This window comes from Bacillus rossius (assembly GCF_032445375.1).
Source record: "Bacillus rossius redtenbacheri isolate Brsri chromosome 4 unlocalized genomic scaffold, Brsri_v3 Brsri_v3_scf4_2, whole genome shotgun sequence".
NCBI classification, from domain to species: domain Eukaryota; kingdom Metazoa; phylum Arthropoda; class Insecta; order Phasmatodea; family Bacillidae; genus Bacillus; species Bacillus rossius.
Genome location: NW_026962011.1, coordinates 20,207,568 through 20,227,965, shown reverse-complemented (window position 1 = coordinate 20,227,965; position 20,398 = coordinate 20,207,568). Strand labels below are relative to the sequence as shown.

Sequence of the window (20,398 nt, the reverse complement as noted above, 5' to 3'; positions counted from 1 at the left end):
AGTATAAATGAGAAAAAAGCATGGGGCGCTTAATATACAAAAAATATGGCACAAAGCGCCTCAAGCTTTTTTCTCATTTATACTAGTATTGCTTATATACTATTGTCATAAAATTAATTTTAAAATTATTTTTTACTTTTTAGTTTGATAATCTTTAAAAGCATGTTTCGTTAGTTTTTTAAACTATATTTATTTGGATACAAATAGTCACTAGTGAAAGAATATATATATATATAATCACAGCTGACACAGGAAACCGAGTGAGTGGAAATTTAGTGCACCATCCCGCTACATTAGGCAATCCCCTCGCCCGACGGTGGCGCCGTTTTCCGTGTTCCTCCGCCTGGTATAACCCCCCCCCCCCCCAACACCAAAAGCATTTTACCTGTCGTCAACCCTCCCACTAACCAAACTGCGCCAGGGGAAACTTACTATTTACCGCCCCCTAGAGTCGGAACGCGCCAATAAACCGCGTTCGTGTCTTGCACATCGGGATTTGTTTGATGTAAGACATAATTAGGTGCGTTGAGGGTGAAATTTTAGCATGCAACGAAATGCGAGCGCACCCTGCAACGAATTTAAACAGGCTCCTGCGCCCGCGAGCTGAATTCGTCAAGATGGTGGACTGAATTGACTTCTCGACACCAAAGATGCCTTTTGCAATGCAGAGCAAAACGTTCGGTAACGTTATAACACTTGGACGAGGCTCAACGTCGAAAGCCACGACAGCTCAAAATTTTTATATATATTTATAATTGCTGCATCAAAAATGGAACATACAACGTGCTAAGAAATTTAATGACCTCGATGATGTGGCAGAGCTGCATCTACCATGGGACATGTTTTCGAAAGTTCATGATGGGCTCGAAACTTTAAAAATGCACAACATGAGCATGCCGTTCATCTCGTCACCAGCTTGTGGCTACAAGTCGACATGGAGTCACGTAAGGCCCCGCCTGCCCGGGTACACTCGGTGGGCTGAAATTCGGAAAAACCCACGCGATTTGAAAATTCAAGATATTTCAGTTCGTGTCCGTTGAAGAAAAAAAAAATTTAAGAATATGCCGAGGGCGGATGAGTAATTCTGTTTCCGTATTTAGTTTTTAAACCGTATTATAAGGAGAGTGAAAATTTCTAAATCACGTGTTTTCAGAGTAGATATTTATTTTTAGGCATGAAACATCCGGTATATCTTCTTCAAAGTACTTCAAGAAGCTTGCATCTCATCTTTACCTTCATTTCTCCGCCATGAAATGAATCGTACTAACACAGATAAACGCATAGATAGGCGGACCCTTTAAGAAGGTTGCAGCCAAAAAAACCTACTTTTGAAGAATATTTTTTCGATCGGCTATTTTTCAGTGACCTGCTCTTCTCTTTGGTCTTGTGGATTATTATAAGAAATATTATTTGGTACTGCATCTCGTCGAAAGTGAGCTTAATTTTTAGGTGCAGACTTGCACAAAACACAAATAAATGTATAAGTAATCTTCGTAACACTGGGAAGAGCATTTGTTTATGTTGACTGTATTTTGTAATCTTGAGCTAAAATAAATAAAAGCTCACTAGCATGTATGCTATAAAATTAATTTAATTTTTTTTAAATATTGTCTAAAACTTTGTTAAAATAAATTTTTATCTGACCAAAAATTATTACAAGGGGTGGAAATAACCATATTTGAAAGTCTACTATCAAATAAGTTAAAATTTATTGTATGATTCCTAAACTTTTTCTAAAACATTGGCTGAAACCATTTTTGATGAAATTAATTATTACCGTAAAAACATGGGTTGATATTAAAAAAATATATAATTTTTTTAGTAGGTATCAAATCCGTTCTAATTTATTTTTAACCATCTATTATTATCTTAAACATTGGTGTAAAACAAATTTTTACACAATCACGTTATTTGTGCAAGGGATGAAAAATAATTTTTAATGCCAAAAAAAATTGAATAATTTACCTTAGTTGGCATAGTATGTAATTCGTTCCAAGATATTCAATGCTGGATGTTTTGAGTTCAAAACAATCATAATATTTTCGCGGAATGGAAGATGAGAAAATGTTTAATCGCTCATTTTGTAATATTGGAGAACATAAATATTTTATGTGCATAAAGTTATTAAAATTTTCACAGAATTTCCTAAAAGTTTCAAAAATAATTCCATAACAAATATGTAGTCTGAAATCTACCTATGCCTGTAGGCTCTGCCGAAAGGGATTTTTTTAGGAACGTTTCTGTAATAAATATAAATTCCTGTCGGTGAAGGGGAGCGCAGTGGATGAAATATATTAAACAAGAATTTTATTTAATTTAAATTATTAACCTTTCCTTCAAATATAGCCAAATTAAAAAAAAACGTTTTTTATATTTGTTTTTTTATCTGCCTTTCTGAAGTAACAGCTCACTTTTATTTTTTTATTACGAAAAATAGATTGCTTTAAAATAAAATCTACCCGACAACTGAAAGTGGGTATAAAAGGAAATAATTATTTTTCTGTCGTTTATAAGCTGTCAGTACCAGTTATTCAACTTCCAGCGGAGTCGAGAACGAAACTTCAGGGATGAACTGGCAAAATGGGAATATATTTGTGCGTCAGAGGCCAGAGGATTTGAAACATAATTGCCTGTCAGCAAACACAGAAGCAACGCACTATTAATCACAGGCATGCATCGATGTATATCCCAAAGCAAGACAGTAAATAGTTTTAATTTTTCACACCAAAGTGGTTCCCAATATGTTACATTTAATTACCTTAACTAATATTTGTTTCCAGTTACAAATTAATCCAAACCACTGTGTTCGCAAATACAGAGAGTCCATAAAAGAATGCTAGAGTTTCAATGGTATATTTTAACAGTTTAATTTATACCATTTACAACAAACCATACATCAAATTGAAGGTAAACTAACTTGTTGGTTTCACAACTGTGATATATGTGCACCTTTAGTTATACGGCACACATCCAATCTAAAGTCCAACTTGTGCTGTTACATGACTATTCCACGCACAGAAAGTGAATTGTTATTATTTTAATAACATTTTATTTTATTTATTGTTATTTAATTATTTTTCCCGTGTTAAATGCTCTGTATTTGTATTTGGACGTATCTACGTGTGCTACACTCTATGACGTAGCCCGAGCTGACAATTGAGCAACAATTGGCAAGACTCCTCTAGGACACAATTGACGTTAACGGCAAAAGAAACTTTTCCCACGTATTTTATATAACAGTATATTCATGGTTGAAATTTGACATTTTAAATTTGTGACATTTTGATATTTTCAGATGTTTTGTTGGAAGTCGGTATTTGTTTTGAAGTGTAAATTTCCGTTAACGGTGTTTTTGCTCCGGCCAATGGGAGGCCGAGTTACAAAAGTTAACAGTTTTAGAACTTTGTTAAGAAAAAGTTATGTAATTGTGGCGGCGTTGTTGAAATCGCCCGGGTTTCAATCCCGTATATATCTGGCAATCCTCGAAGCTAAATTAGATCATCCATGTGTAAGGATGTTTAAATCGCCGTATAAATAAATATATGTTATTAATACAGGGCACATCCGCACAGATGTGTAATTAGGAGTGAATCATGACGTGAGTAAGAACTGACTCATATTCTCCGTCGTAAAAGACCGTTTCCTGAACCAAATGTCATAATATCCTGTTGTATACGAATAAAAACACTTATTATTTTAAAAACTAAGTAAAGCCATCCAAAGACAAACATTATAATTCAAATAATATTCTATATACACGTCACAGTTCCTACCCAGAGGTAAAACAAGACTTGAATCTCATATTGTTCTACCTACCCAACATACTGAACTAAGCCGAGGTACTTTTTTCCTAAATCAAACGTTTATAATAATAAACTATATTTTATCTATTTTCTTCGATCTAAGAGTGAGAACAACGGACATAATAAACTGAACTAATGAACTTTCGTTGGAGACTCATGTGTGCAACGTATTTCCTATTTGTTGTAAAGACATAATTATATACCACTTGCCAAACCATAAAGTCAAATATACATTTATTTTATTAAAGACTATCTGTTAATCGTAATTTATTTTGTTATTATTTAATATTGTGTATGTTCATAAATCCTAATTCTCCTTGTTTTTCACTTTACCTGAACATTGGATCCGAAGTAGGTATTAATTTATCTTATGTATTTTGTTTCACTTGTTTTTTTTTCTTTGACAACAAGGTAAATATATATGTAGGAGTGGTGCCCAGCATAAACAGCCAATTTAATAAAGTACAAACACATAGTTGTATTGTCACCTCAACTGCTTAGCTATAGAGCTATACACATACATAGAGCTATATACATATATTACATATTATATTCTGAAATATTTCCTGAGTTGAGTAGAAGTACAGGAGTAGTAAAATCACTACAGAAAACTGTCTCCATCAACGTGGGGCACCTAAGGAGTGTTCAGGTGTAACAATACATAAATAAAGTGGCGCAGCGAAGTGGGGCCTGTGAAGAGGTTCCGCCACAAACTCTTCCCACACTTTGGTTAACAAATCCGTAGTAATGGAAACAATAGCCTCTTCAGTTCTGTTTCAACTTTGGTAAATATTTATGTAGCGGCGGAACGTAGGCACAATCTTTTATAAAAAAAACAAAGAAAAAAAATCGCATGGCGTTATGTCAGGTGAACGTGGAGGCCAGCGAAAAAGAGTTCTGTCCTCTAGACCATTACGACAAATCAAACGGTCAGGGACTTTGACGTTCAACCAATCTCGTACAAGGTTACAATAGGGATGGGCTCCATGTTTACAGGTTTACCCTCAACTAATTGGTAAAAGAGCCATTCTTTGAACATAGGTGGCGCTGCAAGCGAGAAAACAACAAATAAGTATTCGCGCATGCGCTAATCTAAAACTGTTTTGAGTTACCTACTCATTAATTGTGAGCTTTAAACAACACTCTACAACCATTACAGTGTATAGGCTACTATTAAATTTGATAACTGGGATATTCTTTTATGGATATGCTGTACTTTGCACACATGTTCGTTGATGTTTCAAGTTGAACAGTCCTTGAATAGATAAACCAGTCTGCGTATTTGCAGGTCTTTATTTATCAATGGAAACAATGTTGCAGCGATAAACAGTTATGTGGGCGTTATGTGCTTAGAACTCCCGTTCCTTAAAAAAATGCTTTTCTCGTTGAAGATCACTCAGTTCGAGCACTTCAAGGAAATTGCACTCTTGTGGCGGCTTTTCAAAGAGCTGTTGGTTTGCCCTAAATCTTTCAAGAAAAAAAGCCGTCATATTGATTTTGTTTTGATTTTTCATTTTAGTATTAATTCTTGAAGTATTGAACTAAGTTTCTTTTATGTTAAGGTATTGAGTTACAGCTTTCCGAGCTTTCAACCACTTTTTACAATCTGCTGTTTATTAAAATAGGCTTATTTATCAGTCGGCATTTACAGAAAGGTTATACAGAATATTTTAGGGCTACTCCAAGCGTTGTAATGATCAGTAAGTCAAACCATTTTTACCTTAACACGTTGCAATTTAATATATTTAACTAGCGTAGGCGTAAGTACTACTTTATTCTGTGAAAGCTTGTAATTTTAAAATATTTATGTTTGCGAAATGAAGGTTAACTGTTTTTAATAAAACCTTAAACGCATACTATGTGATCTACCAATCAGCGTGCTCTACAAGACTCGTCAGTTGAACCAATTACTGTGGTACATGTGGCCAATCAGACTGTTAGTTGAGGTTTTAACGGTTCCGAGAAAAACTAAATGACTTTAAAAATACTAAAACCTGGCTTGGACTTCATTTTTGACAAGGAATTTTATTAAAATACTGCCCATCTTGTTAAAATTTATTAAGAAGTTCACATTTTATAGTTTCCGCACACGTTAGATGACTATAAATTATTAATTGTTAAAGGTTGTTTGTACTATTATTAAGTTTAATTTTTTATTACCTATGCAAATTCATGGAAATTAATTTTCTAAGGTAATTAATTTAATATTAATTTAATTAATAATAGATAATATAGGCCTGCTTAGTATGAAATAATCAAACCAATGGAATGATATATGTATTTAATAATATTATAGCAATACGATAAACAATTTAATGTATTTATACATATTTTCTGAAAGCACAGATTATATAATCCTGTAATTTGTAATTTAAAAAAATTAATAAAAAAATACACTCGTGGGTTTTGAACCATGAATTTAAATTTAAACATTGAAACCACGCACTATAACCACTGTACTATGAAGTCTGAGAGAATAATATAAGGAGAATATGTATTATATTTGTTGTAATATCAGTATCATTAAGTTTATAAAACTTAAGATTACTTTTTACTAAGACTATTTTAGTATACCAAATATATTCCAGGGTTGTTTCACTATCATAAGTTTCAATTGGCACGCCAATAATTTTGGTAAGTCCGCTATTTTTTTTATTATGAATATGACCATACATGGGTTTATGTTCATACATCGTAAAAATCATAAATACACGTATCGCAAAAATTCACTCTCATCATTTCTACATAACGCGCCTAATGAAATATAATTTCAAAAAAAAAATTTCAAATGTATGTAGATCCATTTGCGAACATACGTTTATTTAGATTTTAATGTGTCACAAAACCAGAAACTCATTTTATTAATTATAATTTTATTATTTTATAATTTAAGTAGTCTCACTTTAGTTTAGTATTATTCTCTGCAAATAAAATCCACCGACCACAATCGTGAACAAGTTTATCCACTCAGTTATTTCTCGGGAGGAAGTTTTGTTGGCGAGGTTTGAACCCGAGCGTACAGTCGCGTCCCCTCGCAACAGACGGTGGCCTGCAGCGGGGACAGCAGGCCGAGCCGCTAGCCTCCGAGGGCCGGCCGTTCAGCCCGCGACTGTCCCGCGCGACTGTCACCTGGCCGTAGCCCGCACGGGACACAAGAAGAGCGTGGCAGCGGTCCAGGGATCGGACCCCCGACCGAAACCGCGAACCCCGTGGTAGTGGGAAGAGGGAGGGGGGGGGGGGGTTAGAAAGTGTCGGGGTCCCGCGGAGCCGGTAATTGAAACTTTCTCGCCACCACCCCTCCCCTCCATACCTATAGCCATTTCGGCGAATGGCACATGTAGACCGCCGTTGTGGCATTGGGACCGCTTGCCGGCTTTGTTGCACTTGGGAGCTGAAGAGCAAAGAGACTTGGCAATTTCTCGGAATTGCTGACGACGGAACACACTGGGTGTTTCCCAGTTTAATCCACTGAAAGGGATTTCAGGCGATACCCTCGTGTGCAAGGAGCGCAAAGCCACGCCCCCTCCCCCCAACAACCTTGCCAACAGCGAATTTTTATTGTTATAAACAGAGTTTTGTCATTTCCTTGAACTTTCTTATCTGTGACAAAACGTTCACTGATGCACGAATTTCTTAAATCAGAAAACAAAAATTTGCATAATATCGTGGAAAGCAGTTTTAAATTTAATATTCGCTCATCCTTGAAATGCAGCTTCGACATTGGCAGAAGAAAATAAAAGAGACGGGTCAGTCACTCTGGCTGGGACATCTAGCTTCAGGCGTAACGGAACTGGACGTTACCGGCCAGATAATTTGTCTGCAGGGTCTCATTTAGGTAAGGGGGTCGAGGGGCGAGGCACACTCAGGTGCCTGGTAGGCTTTGGATACAGACCAGCTGTGGTGTTAACCTACCTCCATGCCTCATTGGAGAACACGCGTGATGAACCCCCAACGCGTATTAGGTTAGAGCTATGGTTAAGACACCGTGCTCGCATCCCAGAAGACCCGGGTAAGAATCCATTTTCGGCCAAACCCGATTTCGGTTTCCCATGGTTTTCCGAAATCACTCCGGCAGATTCTGACTATATGCCATATTCCTAGTTTGTGCACTATTGGATTTAAGTTTTCCTTGATAAGTTAGTTTCCTTAATTATTATGCTTGTTTTTTCCCATAATTTTTAATATACAAATAATGTCTATGAGTAGTTATTTACAAAAGGGTTTTGTAAATTTTATGATTGTTTTAGGAAACTTTAAATTCTTAGGTTGAGCATAGCTATAACACGTAATCGTGTTATAGTTTTCGATTAAACTTTTTTATGTGGCTTTTGTCTTAAATACTCTTTACTTTTAGGATTTTGTTTGTAAATCTGTAAAAAATTGTTTTTCCATAAATCCTAGAAACCTGAGAAAATAATTTTTTTATAGTTATTTCAACAGTCGTGTATCCCCGATTTTGTGTTTTAAAATTATTTTAATTTTGAAATATAAATTGGCAATTAAGGATTTTAAAAGTACTAAATAACACCTATTCGAGTTGATTATTTCAAGTTAATTAGGCTTCATATAAAATATATGTTACTTTTATAATCTATATCGTTTAAAAGATTACTTCGTTTGTAGAAATGTTGAAATCTATAAACAAGAATGAGAATAATGGTATTAAGGGAAAAAAAAGTCATTCCAGGAATATTCTCTGACCAAATTAAGTATTTTAGACTACTGTTTTTATCAAGCAATACTTATGAACCAAAGTTTTAAGTTTGGAATACTGAATTAGTATACTCAAATCTAATGTCTTTGTTCAAAATTAAGTAATGATAATGGAAATTCAACGAATCAGTAGAACATTATCTATTGATTGCCCGTTTAAACAAATTACTCATTTTTATGCTTCTTGAAACCTTAATGCACTATCTATCACGATATTAACTGCAAATATTACACGCGCGTTTACGCGTGGAGTCTTCAGCTAACAATTCTTCTTGAACATTTTACATCTGCACGATTCAATCTTTCAAAGTAGGCACCACTATTTAAATCTTAACTACTGAACTACAGATATATGTAAGAGTATAGGTTAGTAAGATAAAAATGGATCTTTATAAAAAAATGGTAAGTCATCGCTAAGGCTGTGCGTCCATGTGTTGAATGTCGTGGGTTCCATCCCAGCTGCCTGGACACGGCTCAGACGAAGGAGCAACAAGTAGTCACCCAAGTAGTTAGGATCCCGCTAGCTATGCCCTTGGAGGTCCCGTCCCCTCAGGCCTCTGCGCATAACGGTTCCACTTTAAGGCCCCTGCCTACCCGGGCGCACACACGGTGCGCAGAGCTTCTGGAAAAACAACGCGATTTCAAAACTACTCAAGCTATCCGAGTGGGGTCTGTTTACAAAAAAAAAAAAAACCATTTAAGAATTCGCCGAGGGCCAAAAAATACTTTTGATTTCGGATTAAGTTTTTAAACTGTATTTTTAGAAGAGTTAAGATGGCTAAAAAGTGTGTTTTCGGGGTAATTTATAGGCATAAAATAACCGGTAGAGATTCTTGAAAGCACTTAAGGGACTTGCATTACACCTTTATCTTAATTTCTCCGCCATATAATGTTACGGTCACCGCTCAAAATTTCACAGTTGTCCTATGAACGACAAGAAGACTGAGCGCCAGAGCACCAGTGAGCGTCGCGCTTATCGTCCCGCCTCACTAACACACATACACCCCTGACTAGACGGCGCCCTTAAAACCATTTCCAATAAAACTGAGGGTGAGTGGACGCCACACGCCGTAGAAGTGAAAATTTAATAAAATCATATCAAAAAATAAAATAGAATTAACATGACGTAAAAAGCCGTGCCTTTGAAAGTATTTTTTTATGAAGTTTCCCGCTCATTGAAGCATTTGGGGTAAGGCTACCTAGGGCAGTATCCCAAGACGTTCGGTTAACATAGCGAATAAGCACTGCCATTTTTGGATACAACCGTAAGCTAACGTGTCCAAACTGAATCCCAATAAGGAAACAAATCGGCAACAGATATGATAAACGGTGCTGTGCGTGAGGCTAGAAACTGGTTTCAACGACTTCTTATAATGCGATAACTAGTAAAAGAACCTGCGCTGACATCTATGCCAATGCCCGAGAAGGTTCTTCTGATGTCTTGACGCACTAGCGACCATCGATACAATTGTTACGCCAAAAAAATACTAAAGATAGCAGCACCATCGCACAAAAATAAAACCACATTTTTAATTTTCGCAAGTAGTATTTAAGATCAGATTATTTCTTTCCGTGAACATTAAAGTGTACAAAATGTATTATCGCTACCACGAAATGTCATTCGGCACACCAACACGCTCGGCACGTCCCCCGCTGGTCAGAAACATGACTATAAAGTTTTTATGGCGCCAGACGCGGGTCCGCCAGCTGTAAGAAGTGAGCTCTGCGCACGCGCGGAGTTTTGGGCAACAAGGGTAAGACACCAAGACCCGGGACGTGTGATATCACACACTAGGAGCACGGTTAGTGTGCAGGTGTAGCATACTATTATTGTGTCGTGTAACACCGGCCCTGGTGAGATGACTCGCACCGGGGATACCTCACCGAGAGACCGTGCCAGGTCGGCGCGTGGCGGTCGGCCGTTAGCGGCGGGCATAATTACCCCGGGCCGGCAACGAGCACAGCAGCTACGACCTCCGAGAAGGTTCCTTGTCGGAGTAAGTGGCCCTGGAGGGGTAAGGGGGGACGATAACGACTGTTGGCGCGGCGCGCGCGGTAGGGAAGTTAACAACGGGCCTCGCGTCAGCCACCCCCCCCCCCCCTCCTTCGTGGCATGGCACGCGTGTACGCGCGGTCAGGGGCTGACGTCAGTGTCGTGTCAGAGAGAGAGAGAGAGAGAGAGAGAGAGAGAGAGAGAGAGAGAGAGAGAGAGAGAGAGAGAGAGAGCGGACACTACTCGCGGTCTAACAGAGGTAGAGAGATATATATGAACGTGTGGTGCGTTCGCTGAACAAGGTAATCTATTTGTGTGTCGGCGAAACTATTCGCCCGGTAGGGTACAGCGGTAGTCGGTCGAACTTTCCTGTGTGACAATACACTTTTTAGGATTTAAGTCAGCCAATAACTACGAGACCCGCAATGCGTCAACAGTTTTTGAGCCCGTGAGGGATGTCTGTGCGTGTTTGTCACGCAGTGCTTTGGTTTTGCCTAGGATAGATAATTAAATTACATATCTATACGAAACACTATTTTATGATTTTGTCCCGACTTTTGCACGAAAAAAAAAAATTCTACTGTGTAGACCCAAACTGCGAATTTTATTCCTGTAATTCAAATGGTATATGCTCCTATTTCAAGGTTCTGACATCAAATTTAAATACAAACAAGCAATTTAAGTTTTTTTTAGTGGTTGTGCTGTTGGGTTCTAGCCGTGTCGAAAACGAAGATTTCACCGACGTCTCGGTCACCATCTTCAGGGTAAAAATTACCTATTGAGATTAATAGAAATTATCCTGCCTTTACATACTCTCGCCTTGAGATGGGAGTGTTTCCTGATTGGCTGCAGCGATGGGCCGATCCGAGTCTTCTTTTTTTTCTGGTTGATTGGTCGGCTTGGGGCCAATCAGTGGCTCTTCAAGCCAAGCTGCTTCAGAAAATGGCCACGTAAGCCTGCTATCCTTTATTCAAAATGTAATATTCTTTATTTTTTAAATACTCAATAGTAAATACTGAATAAACATAATATTAATAAAAATAGTTTATTGACACTACTTATTTTTTACAGTTTACACTAGTGATTGGTCGAATTCCAATTTTCTGCAATCCAAATCTCGAATTCAAATTCCAGAGATCAACTCGAATACACCCCTAAAATCCGAATCTAGGTGTCAAGGTTTAAAATAAAAATAATGTACGATAAATAAAAAATGACTATGGTGTTGAAAATTGTTGTTTCACAAACAAAGTTTCCAGAATCAATTCATATTATAGTTTTATTTATAAAATTACATGTTAAATGAACAATATTTTGAAGATTTTAACAGCATAGGTATGAAGAAATAATTTTACCTAGTAAACTTCAGCTGTTATCAGTGTTTAATTTACTTTATTTCCTTTAATATTTTTCTTCATATTTTTTCCTCTAACATCAAATCATTCGAATCTTAACTATTTTAAAGGGTTTAAGGATTTTTTGGCCCATCCCTAATGTAACACATGAATTATATGTCAATGAAAATGTGATTTAATAATAGTGAGTGCCAAGGTATAGCCAGCCAATTTAGGTTCCCCTGATAATGGATGATATTTAAATATAAAATAACTAACTAAAAAAAATTGGTTGTCTGTAAAGTCGGTTTACGGGCGATAGTTTAACGTGACGTCATAACAAAACATTGATGAAATGATTGTTCCAGAAGAAAATGAAGTATCATATTCGGCCTGAGACTGAGCAGTAATAGGTTTTTGCAACTAAACTATTTAGGCATTAAAAATATTATATTCTTTGAGGAAGAATTTTTTGTTTAATTTTTTCTATCTATTGTATGATAAAATCTACCTCTGCATACTTTTATGAATAAAATTGAATCATTTTTATTGAATTATCTCTATTTTGTATGGATACAAAGAAGGAGTGAAACGAAATCTACAATTTAATTGATAAATTTACTTTTATTTGCATTCATTAATTCAAATATATTTATTACTTTTGTAGTGTCGCGCGCGCCGTATTTATTTTTACAAGTACAAAAATTGAAAGTATTGCAGCGGCCGGGATTCGATCCGTCAACCTTTGGATAGGTATTCAGCGATGCTAACCGCACGGAAACGAGGCCATATTGAAAACAAATGTTTCAGATGTTATTTATATTTTTATAAAAATTTTGTTTTGTGTTGTGGAAGTTTTAAAAACGTATGTAGTCCGCCATGTTTATTTCTTATAGTGGTAGGCTGAAAATCGGTGGACGATCGTTAAATTACATAATATTAATGTTTCAAACGACGAAAATATGATTGAAAAGTCAAATCGATGGTTGTTTCAATCGAGTGGAAGAGAGATGCCACGCATGCGTACAAAAAGCATAACAGGACAAATCCGTAGTGGGACATCCGTAGTGGGACAATGTGCGTTACGGGACACTTTTTCGTGCGTGCAGCCGGCGTTCATCGATTTATTAGACGTCACGTCAAAAGTAAAATATGTTTAAATGTTATGCAATTATTTTTTTACAAAATAAATAATAATTAACAAATATATTTTTTAAAATTTATACTTCTTTAGGCGTGTTAAGAAAAAACCGACGACAGTGAATTTTTACAATGCGCGCTCCATACAACGAAATTTTCACACGGTGAAATAAAAAACTACATACAAAAAATATAACATGCAAATAAAAATTCGATATGTGCTTTAGTGACTTATTTGAACAATATTCCATATGATTAAAACAAATGTATTTATTGTGGATATTAGTAAAATAAATTGTGTTTATAAAGTGTTTCAAGTGTACTTATATAAGTGTAACGATTTCAGGCTGCTTTAAAGCTTCCATTGTGGCAGAGAGTGTCTGTGGAAGGTTTGTTACTCTCCTGGCCGTTTCCATGGGAGCGTTGGAGAGGTTTCTGTATGTAAAATTTATTTTCAATTTTAGTTATTACGTTATTTAATAATTAATTAAAATCAATAAATTATAATAAACATTCAGCGTATTTATTGATTTTAATAATTAATTAAAAAAATTATTTATTATTTTATCAAATAAAGAAATTAATTTTATACACATTTATATTTATATTGAATGCTGAGCGTTTATTAAAAAATTATAATATGTTTGTTTTATACATTACCAACAAAATTTATAATATAAAATCATTTTATAATTTTATTTATGTTAATCATATGCACGCAACATTTAAGTTGGTTTTTTATTATGCGAATTAAGTATTGCTCCTAACACGCAAACATTACTACACGCACCCATTTTTTTTAGTTAACTTGACATAGGGCTGGTGTCACACAAGGAGTTTCTGCCGCTGCTTCTAAAACTTCTGCAGGTATTTGTTTTTACTAAATAGTTTTTCGAGCGTTTTTTTCCTTAAGAGTGCGCAATGCAGGTCACTCAAGAACTAACTAAGTAACTTTATCAAATGGAGCATGTAAAAATCTTTTCTGGAAGAAATCATCGAATAGAAACTGGCAGACGCAAAGTATGACACCGGCCTAATGTTTTTTGTCGCACGGTTGTGCATGAGGCCTATAAAACTACGGTTCACCCAGAATCACAGTGGGCTTCGAACCACTTGGGTACCAACTAAGTGCTCATAAGTAAAAGTCATGCTGGGCTGTTGGGATTGAATCCACGACCATCGCCACACTTAGGCGAAGCCTAAACATTAATAAGGATGATTTTGATGCAAAATAATCATCATTTCAAAACAATAATTTCGATGTTAAGAAATTTATTTTATATTTAACAGGTTAAAAAAAATATACATTTATTTGCAGGATTTTCCTATCCTAAGACATATAACTGATAAATGAAGCGGCACTTGTAAATCAAGCTGCAGTGTACATCGTCAAAGTCTTTCTAACACCAAGGTTTACACGCTACTCTACATTTAGACGTGAATTCTTGGACGGGAAAATGTTTTACTATGACGTTCCACACATACCGTTTAGTAATGCTAACGTGTCTGTGTTAGGGGAGAACAAAAAACGCTAAATATCTCAACGCGTGCCAGAGCTCACGAAACACGTGGTGCTCACGAACATGCGTGACGTTGGAAAATGAATATTTAAACAAACAAAAAAAAAGTACAGTTGCCATAGAATACAGGAGAGCTACACGATGCCTATCCCCCCAGACGTCAGTGGTCGCTGTCGCTTTGATGTACGCGAGACCTGGAGGCACGCAACGCGCCTGGCGCGCGCGTACAGAGGGCTGCATACGTCACAGGCGGTCATGACTCGCTCGCCCCCATTCGGGGCAGTTTCACCTCTGCTTTCGACTGGCTGTGCTCAGTTATACAGTTGTTCCAATAAAAATAATACGGGTACAATATTTAAATAGTAGAGTATTTGTTCAATTTCACAATTGAAGAATAACTCAGTTTTTCATAAGCGCATGCGCGAGTACTGCTTTGTTGTTTTCTCGCTTGCAGTACCACCTACGCAAAAATTGAACACTCCTGAGCGTAAAGAATTTATTGTACTGCATTTTTCTAAGAGTGAATATGTAATTTCAGATCAAACGTGCGTTTCGTTTAGTGATACCCCATGAGGCAAAAGTCATCTGCCGATGGTATGGCCAATTCGAGGTAACAGAGTTCTTGTTATCGCTGGCTCCCACGTTCACCTGGCGTAACGCCATGCAATTTACTTTACTTTGGAGATTTATATAAAATCCCGTCTATGTTCCGCCCCTACTTAATGATTTGCCAGAGTTGAGACACAGAATTGAAGAGGCTATTGCTTCCGTTACTCCGGACGTGTTAACCATAGTGTGGGAAGAGTTGGACTTTAGGTTGGATGTGTGCCGTATAACTAAAGGTGCACATATTGGTAATTTGTAAAAAAAACTTCGTTAATTTACTTTTATATTTGATGTTTGATTTTTTGAGAATAAATTAAATAAAACTTTTAAAATATACCATTTAAATTGGGATATACATTTATGGGCATCCTGTAATTCCCGATATTCCCACAAAGGTACTGTTATAAAACATACCTTACGGTTTTATGTACTAACTAGCTGGAGTACTTACTTCACTACGGCAGTCTACAGGTGGAACACACTCGCGCTACTCATTTACACTCCCCTCCTCGTGGGTGCGCCACTGTCGTTGCGAAAGACGTTGCCATGGGCACGTAGAAAGCATCAACAATGAAATGGCAAAATTTCATTAAGAATATTTAAATTCTTCTTATTAGGGGTGGTTTCCTCGAAATATGACCTGCACAGTGACCTTCCTCGTGATTCTAAGATCAAGTGTGCAAAATTTCATCGAGATCGGAGAAAAACTGCAGATTTGTACTAGAAACAAACAAACGGAAACTGAACGAACTTTTAAGGATTTTTTTTTATATTTTAATTTTTTACCGTATATAACAGCTCCTCCTGCATGGCGTAAAGTGCAAGGGCCACTCAGAACTGACCCCCATGAACGAACTTGAAATCGGAGCGCGTTTGGTTGTGAAAAAATTTAATTTAATTGTTATATATCTCCAGCTCTGTCATCGTAGTGAGATAAAATATATACTAGTTTTTTTCAGTCTAACCATAAGATTTCAAATACTAAAAGTTTGATAAAAATCGGTCTTGTTGTTTTGGCGTGATGCTCGAACAAATCTACAAACACACTTTTGTTTACAGTTTTACATTAACAAGTGCACATGAGAATATATCTACGATACTTATAAGGCTTTAAACTATGTATATGAATGTAGCCAAGAGGGTAATGTTTCTAGCGCATTACCTCACCACAAGTAAAGAACAGTTTAAAACTATTTCATGACTTTAGTTGTAATATAAAGTGACAAATTTATTGGGAATATTTTGGGATAGTTTTACAAACTTTCTTGTCTGTCTTTTATTGCTTACATTTAAGAAATAACACAGGTGAAAAATATATAAACTACACATATTTTATTAAGAATGTTCGCTTGGTATACTTTTATTTTGGGATGTCATACCCAAACTGGTTTTCACTTATATTAAATTGTCATTTATGCACTATTTCTACACTAAAATTAATGAAAATGTGATTTTAGAATATGAAGTTTCGATAAAAATTAACTTATTTCTATTATGTTGTTCTGTTTTGACAGTTTTATTGTATCTTTAGATACAGCAGGCTTATCGTGGAGGAAGAGAAAATACTATTGAATTAAGGATATAAATGAGGTGGTGTAGATTAGACGGAAAATAAAGTGGTAATATGTCAAACTTGGTCCTTGACAAATATATTATATGATTTATTCATTCATCTCATTAATTTAGAGTTGGGATGTAACACCTGAACCGAAAGTTGGCATGTTATTAAACTCATTCAAGCAACCTGACACTGAACCTTTTTTTTTTTTTATTTGTTTTCGAAAGTACGAACGTCAACAAGTATTTAGGGAAACTTTCCAACTCGACTGCCACAGAAGGAAATCTCTCTTCCGCGGCAAAGTTGAATCAACGCCACTTTGGCAGTTTCCCAGCAGACGGGAAATCCATTTATTTCCCACATAACAAATGTCCGTCTTCTTTATTCGCGAGCATTTTCTTTCGACGCCTCCTTTTATTTTTTTATTTTATTTTTTTTAGCTGAATCAATTTTCTTCGGACGAAAAGGGAGAGAAGTAAGGGATCGTGATAAGGAGATGGAGAGAGAGAGAGAGAGAGAGAGAGAAGGAAAAGTTTGCGCACTCTCGTTTCCAAATAGGACCCCACACCCCTTCTTCCCCTAACACTTGACATCACCTGCCAACAACCCTGGGCTCCCGCCACCCCGCGCCCCTTAAACACACCCCCAACCCCTTTGGGCTCTTTCGGGTCCCCAATCGACATCTCAGCCATTCACTTCGATCCTTCTCCCCACCCCCCTTCCCCTCCCCAGCCGCTCCAGCCGCTTCTTCGGCAAGCAGAGTTTCGCAGGGACGAGGAAGAAAAGATATTACGTAAATCAGGGCTTAATAACGAGAAATGTGACAGGGAGAACTGTCGGAATGAATTCAAATGCGCTGCTTTCCCAGTGTCCACGCGTACAGGCAGCGCTCGTCGCAAAGCGCGGAGGCTTTCAGACCTTCTCAAACGTAAAACAACGATGTGTCGATTAATCCTACTCGGCTACTGATAAGCTCACAATTTATTTCATTGTAAGTTATGAAACATCCGATAAACACTTTCACCCGTTTAGATTAACATATTATGTATTTTGATTTCACAAAAAGTTTTTAACATAAAATTTTTTTACACTGGTTATTCTTTTGATTTGGTGGGGGGGGGGGGGGAAATTATAAAAACTCCTAGACTCTAGACGCAGATATTTTTACATTTACCTTTTAATCATTGTAAACATTATCACACAAAAGACGTAACGTTTAGGCAAACATACGGTACATAAAGCAATGCCTGTGTACAAACATGGTAGAGTATGCTAAAGTCGGATTATTGTTATTTATATTTTGTAAGTTTTCTTAGTTATGCTTCTAAATAATAATATTTTAAGCGTTAGAAATGTGTCAAAATCACTAAATATATATAAAAAAAAATTAATTTGGCTATGATTTAATTCATTTAAGTGTATATTGCAAGTGGTTATAAGCCGATTGAGAAGATATTTCTTAAATTTAAGCGAGATTTTACTTCCAGACTTCAGTAGCCCATATCTATAAAAAAATTAATGTCGTGGAAGCACAAAATGTTTTATCATTTAAAAGCAATAAATGGATTGTAACCGCAAATACTGTTAGTGTAAAAAGTCACGCGAACCAATGAAACTGCTCTAGAAAAAGCGAAAAAGTCTTGAAAAAAATAATAAACTCCAGCTTTGGGCCTGATTTTCTACAAGGAATTTTATAAAAAAAATACTTTCCATCTTGTTATAAATCTCGTTAAAAATGTAATTCTTTAAAGTTCTCCTTTGCCTTGCGAACTTTGGTTCACACCATCCGCCACAGATGGCAGCACCGTGGTTACACATTTCCGTTCCATGCTACTTCCGTTCCATTCACGAAACTACTCCTATCAAATGTCATATACCGAGAGCTAAGCAAATATAACGCAGCATTCACAATGCTGTAGAGACTTAAGAAATTAAGTTTTACATTTATTCGACGCCATGTCAAATGAAAGAATTTCGTGTTGAAATTTTTACTATTAAATAATCTGAAATGTTGAATAAGATCAATAAGGTTAAGGTATTTTTTTTTGTAGGAAGTATGATTGATTCAAGTCGTTCAGGCATAGTACCCGTGTTTTATGTTTCATGATAACTTTTAAGTTAAAGCCACAGAAGTACTACTTCTAACGCGTGTACACAATGATCAGCAAGCAAATTTTTGTTTGTTTTTATTTTGTGAGGTTACCTGTAGTTGACGGTTCCCCAGCCAGCACGAGGACGAGGTATAGCTGAGCTACGTCCAGCAGCCAGCGCGGAGGCTTTAGCATTCTTCTGCAACACACAGCGGCACACGGGAGACGATTCAGTACTCGCATACGCGCACCGGTGACCTCCCACACAACTCACGCACCGCCAGGCAACTACTGCAAGTCGTTCACTGTCACTGCGTGTGAAATGGGTCATACACTCACTTGGCATTCATGCACTCTTGGTAGAGACCGGAAAAATTCGCGGATCCATCTCGTGATAAGTCTAGAATCCAAAAAAAAACGTTTGCCCTTTTGCTGCATCAGTGATTGGGCCACAGTTTATCTGAATGATACTCGGCTAATGAAAAACCTATAACAAAAGAAGTATAGAATCACTAGCGTCCGAGTTAACAGGTGTCACGAGTCAGTAGCCAATGAGCAAATGTAATTTTCCCGCGTGCATAGAGTATCATGCAGTATATCCTACAGGTCATTGAAATCGCGAATTTTTCCGGTCTCTAACTCTTGGTGATGATAGAGGAAAAGGGCATAAGGTCTATTTGACACCAGGGACACTAAATACCTTACAGTTTTAACAAGGCCATATTATTTATGTTTAAAAAAAGGTAACACAATCCAGGATAAAAATTCTAAAATACACAAAATTGTGTTAATTTTTTTTCCTTAGGTTTTCAGGTAATTAAAAATGTATTGTTTACTTGCTCCGTATTTTTTTAGTCGGATAAGTTAAATTATAAGCACAATCACTAAAATATTTTGCAGTTTTGAATCACCACACACACACACACAACTTATTGATCAACAGTTTGTTATAACTGCACACTGAGTTAAACATACATTCGCAAAAAAAAACTTCAAAAATTATTTTGTTTCAACTAAATAAGTAGGCCTAAATAAGTGTACCAGAACAATGGGCCTTTAGTTGTTAATCCGCCCCTGAAGATATCCAAAATTCGGGCTCACGTACGTGATAACCCAGAAGCTAATACTATGTCCTAGTAAGCGAGCCTATGATTTAGTTTTTATAGCTAATTCAAGATCATTTTAAATATTCCCGAATATTATATCGGGATACAAAAGTTTTTCAAAAGCGCAGCAAATCAGTAAAACAATTAAAACGAACATGTAAAACAAAAATAAGTTCCAGAAATACATGATAAATTTTTGTTTGGGAATAAAGTATTTTCAGCAGGGGTGGTAAGGGTAGAGAATCTGCGGAATTTCTTTTTAAAGGCGCGGTGCATTTTTATCCGCGCGTGAAGTCGACAGCACACTTTGCCTTTTTGACAACTCTTCGCAGTCGTTTCATCCCGGAACCAGCTGGGAAGCCGGATGTTCTGCGACACCTGAATGTGAGGAGCGTGACTGGCGCTGTCTGCGCCCTTCTCTCTCTCTCTCACTCTCACTCATAACCTCACGTTTCTCGCACACACACACACACACCCTCTCACTCTCTCATTCTCTCTCCCGCTCGACGAGACTTTCAACAGCTTCCGCCAGAAG

The 20,398-nt window shown here is 36.7% G+C and overlaps 1 protein-coding gene across 1 annotated transcript in view; it reads right to left on the bottom strand.

The window, feature by feature from the left end:
* LOC134542327 (hemicentin-1-like) overlaps positions 1 to 20,398 on the bottom strand; it is a 369,603-nt gene that overhangs the window by 210,245 nt on the left and 138,960 nt on the right. Inside the window, exon 2 of the mRNA XM_063386475.1 lies at positions 18,871 to 18,956. Within this exon, the coding sequence (XP_063242545.1) occupies positions 18,871 to 18,952 (82 nt within the window). The 5' untranslated portion in view covers positions 18,953 to 18,956. The remainder of the gene's footprint in view (positions 1 to 18,870; positions 18,957 to 20,398) is intronic.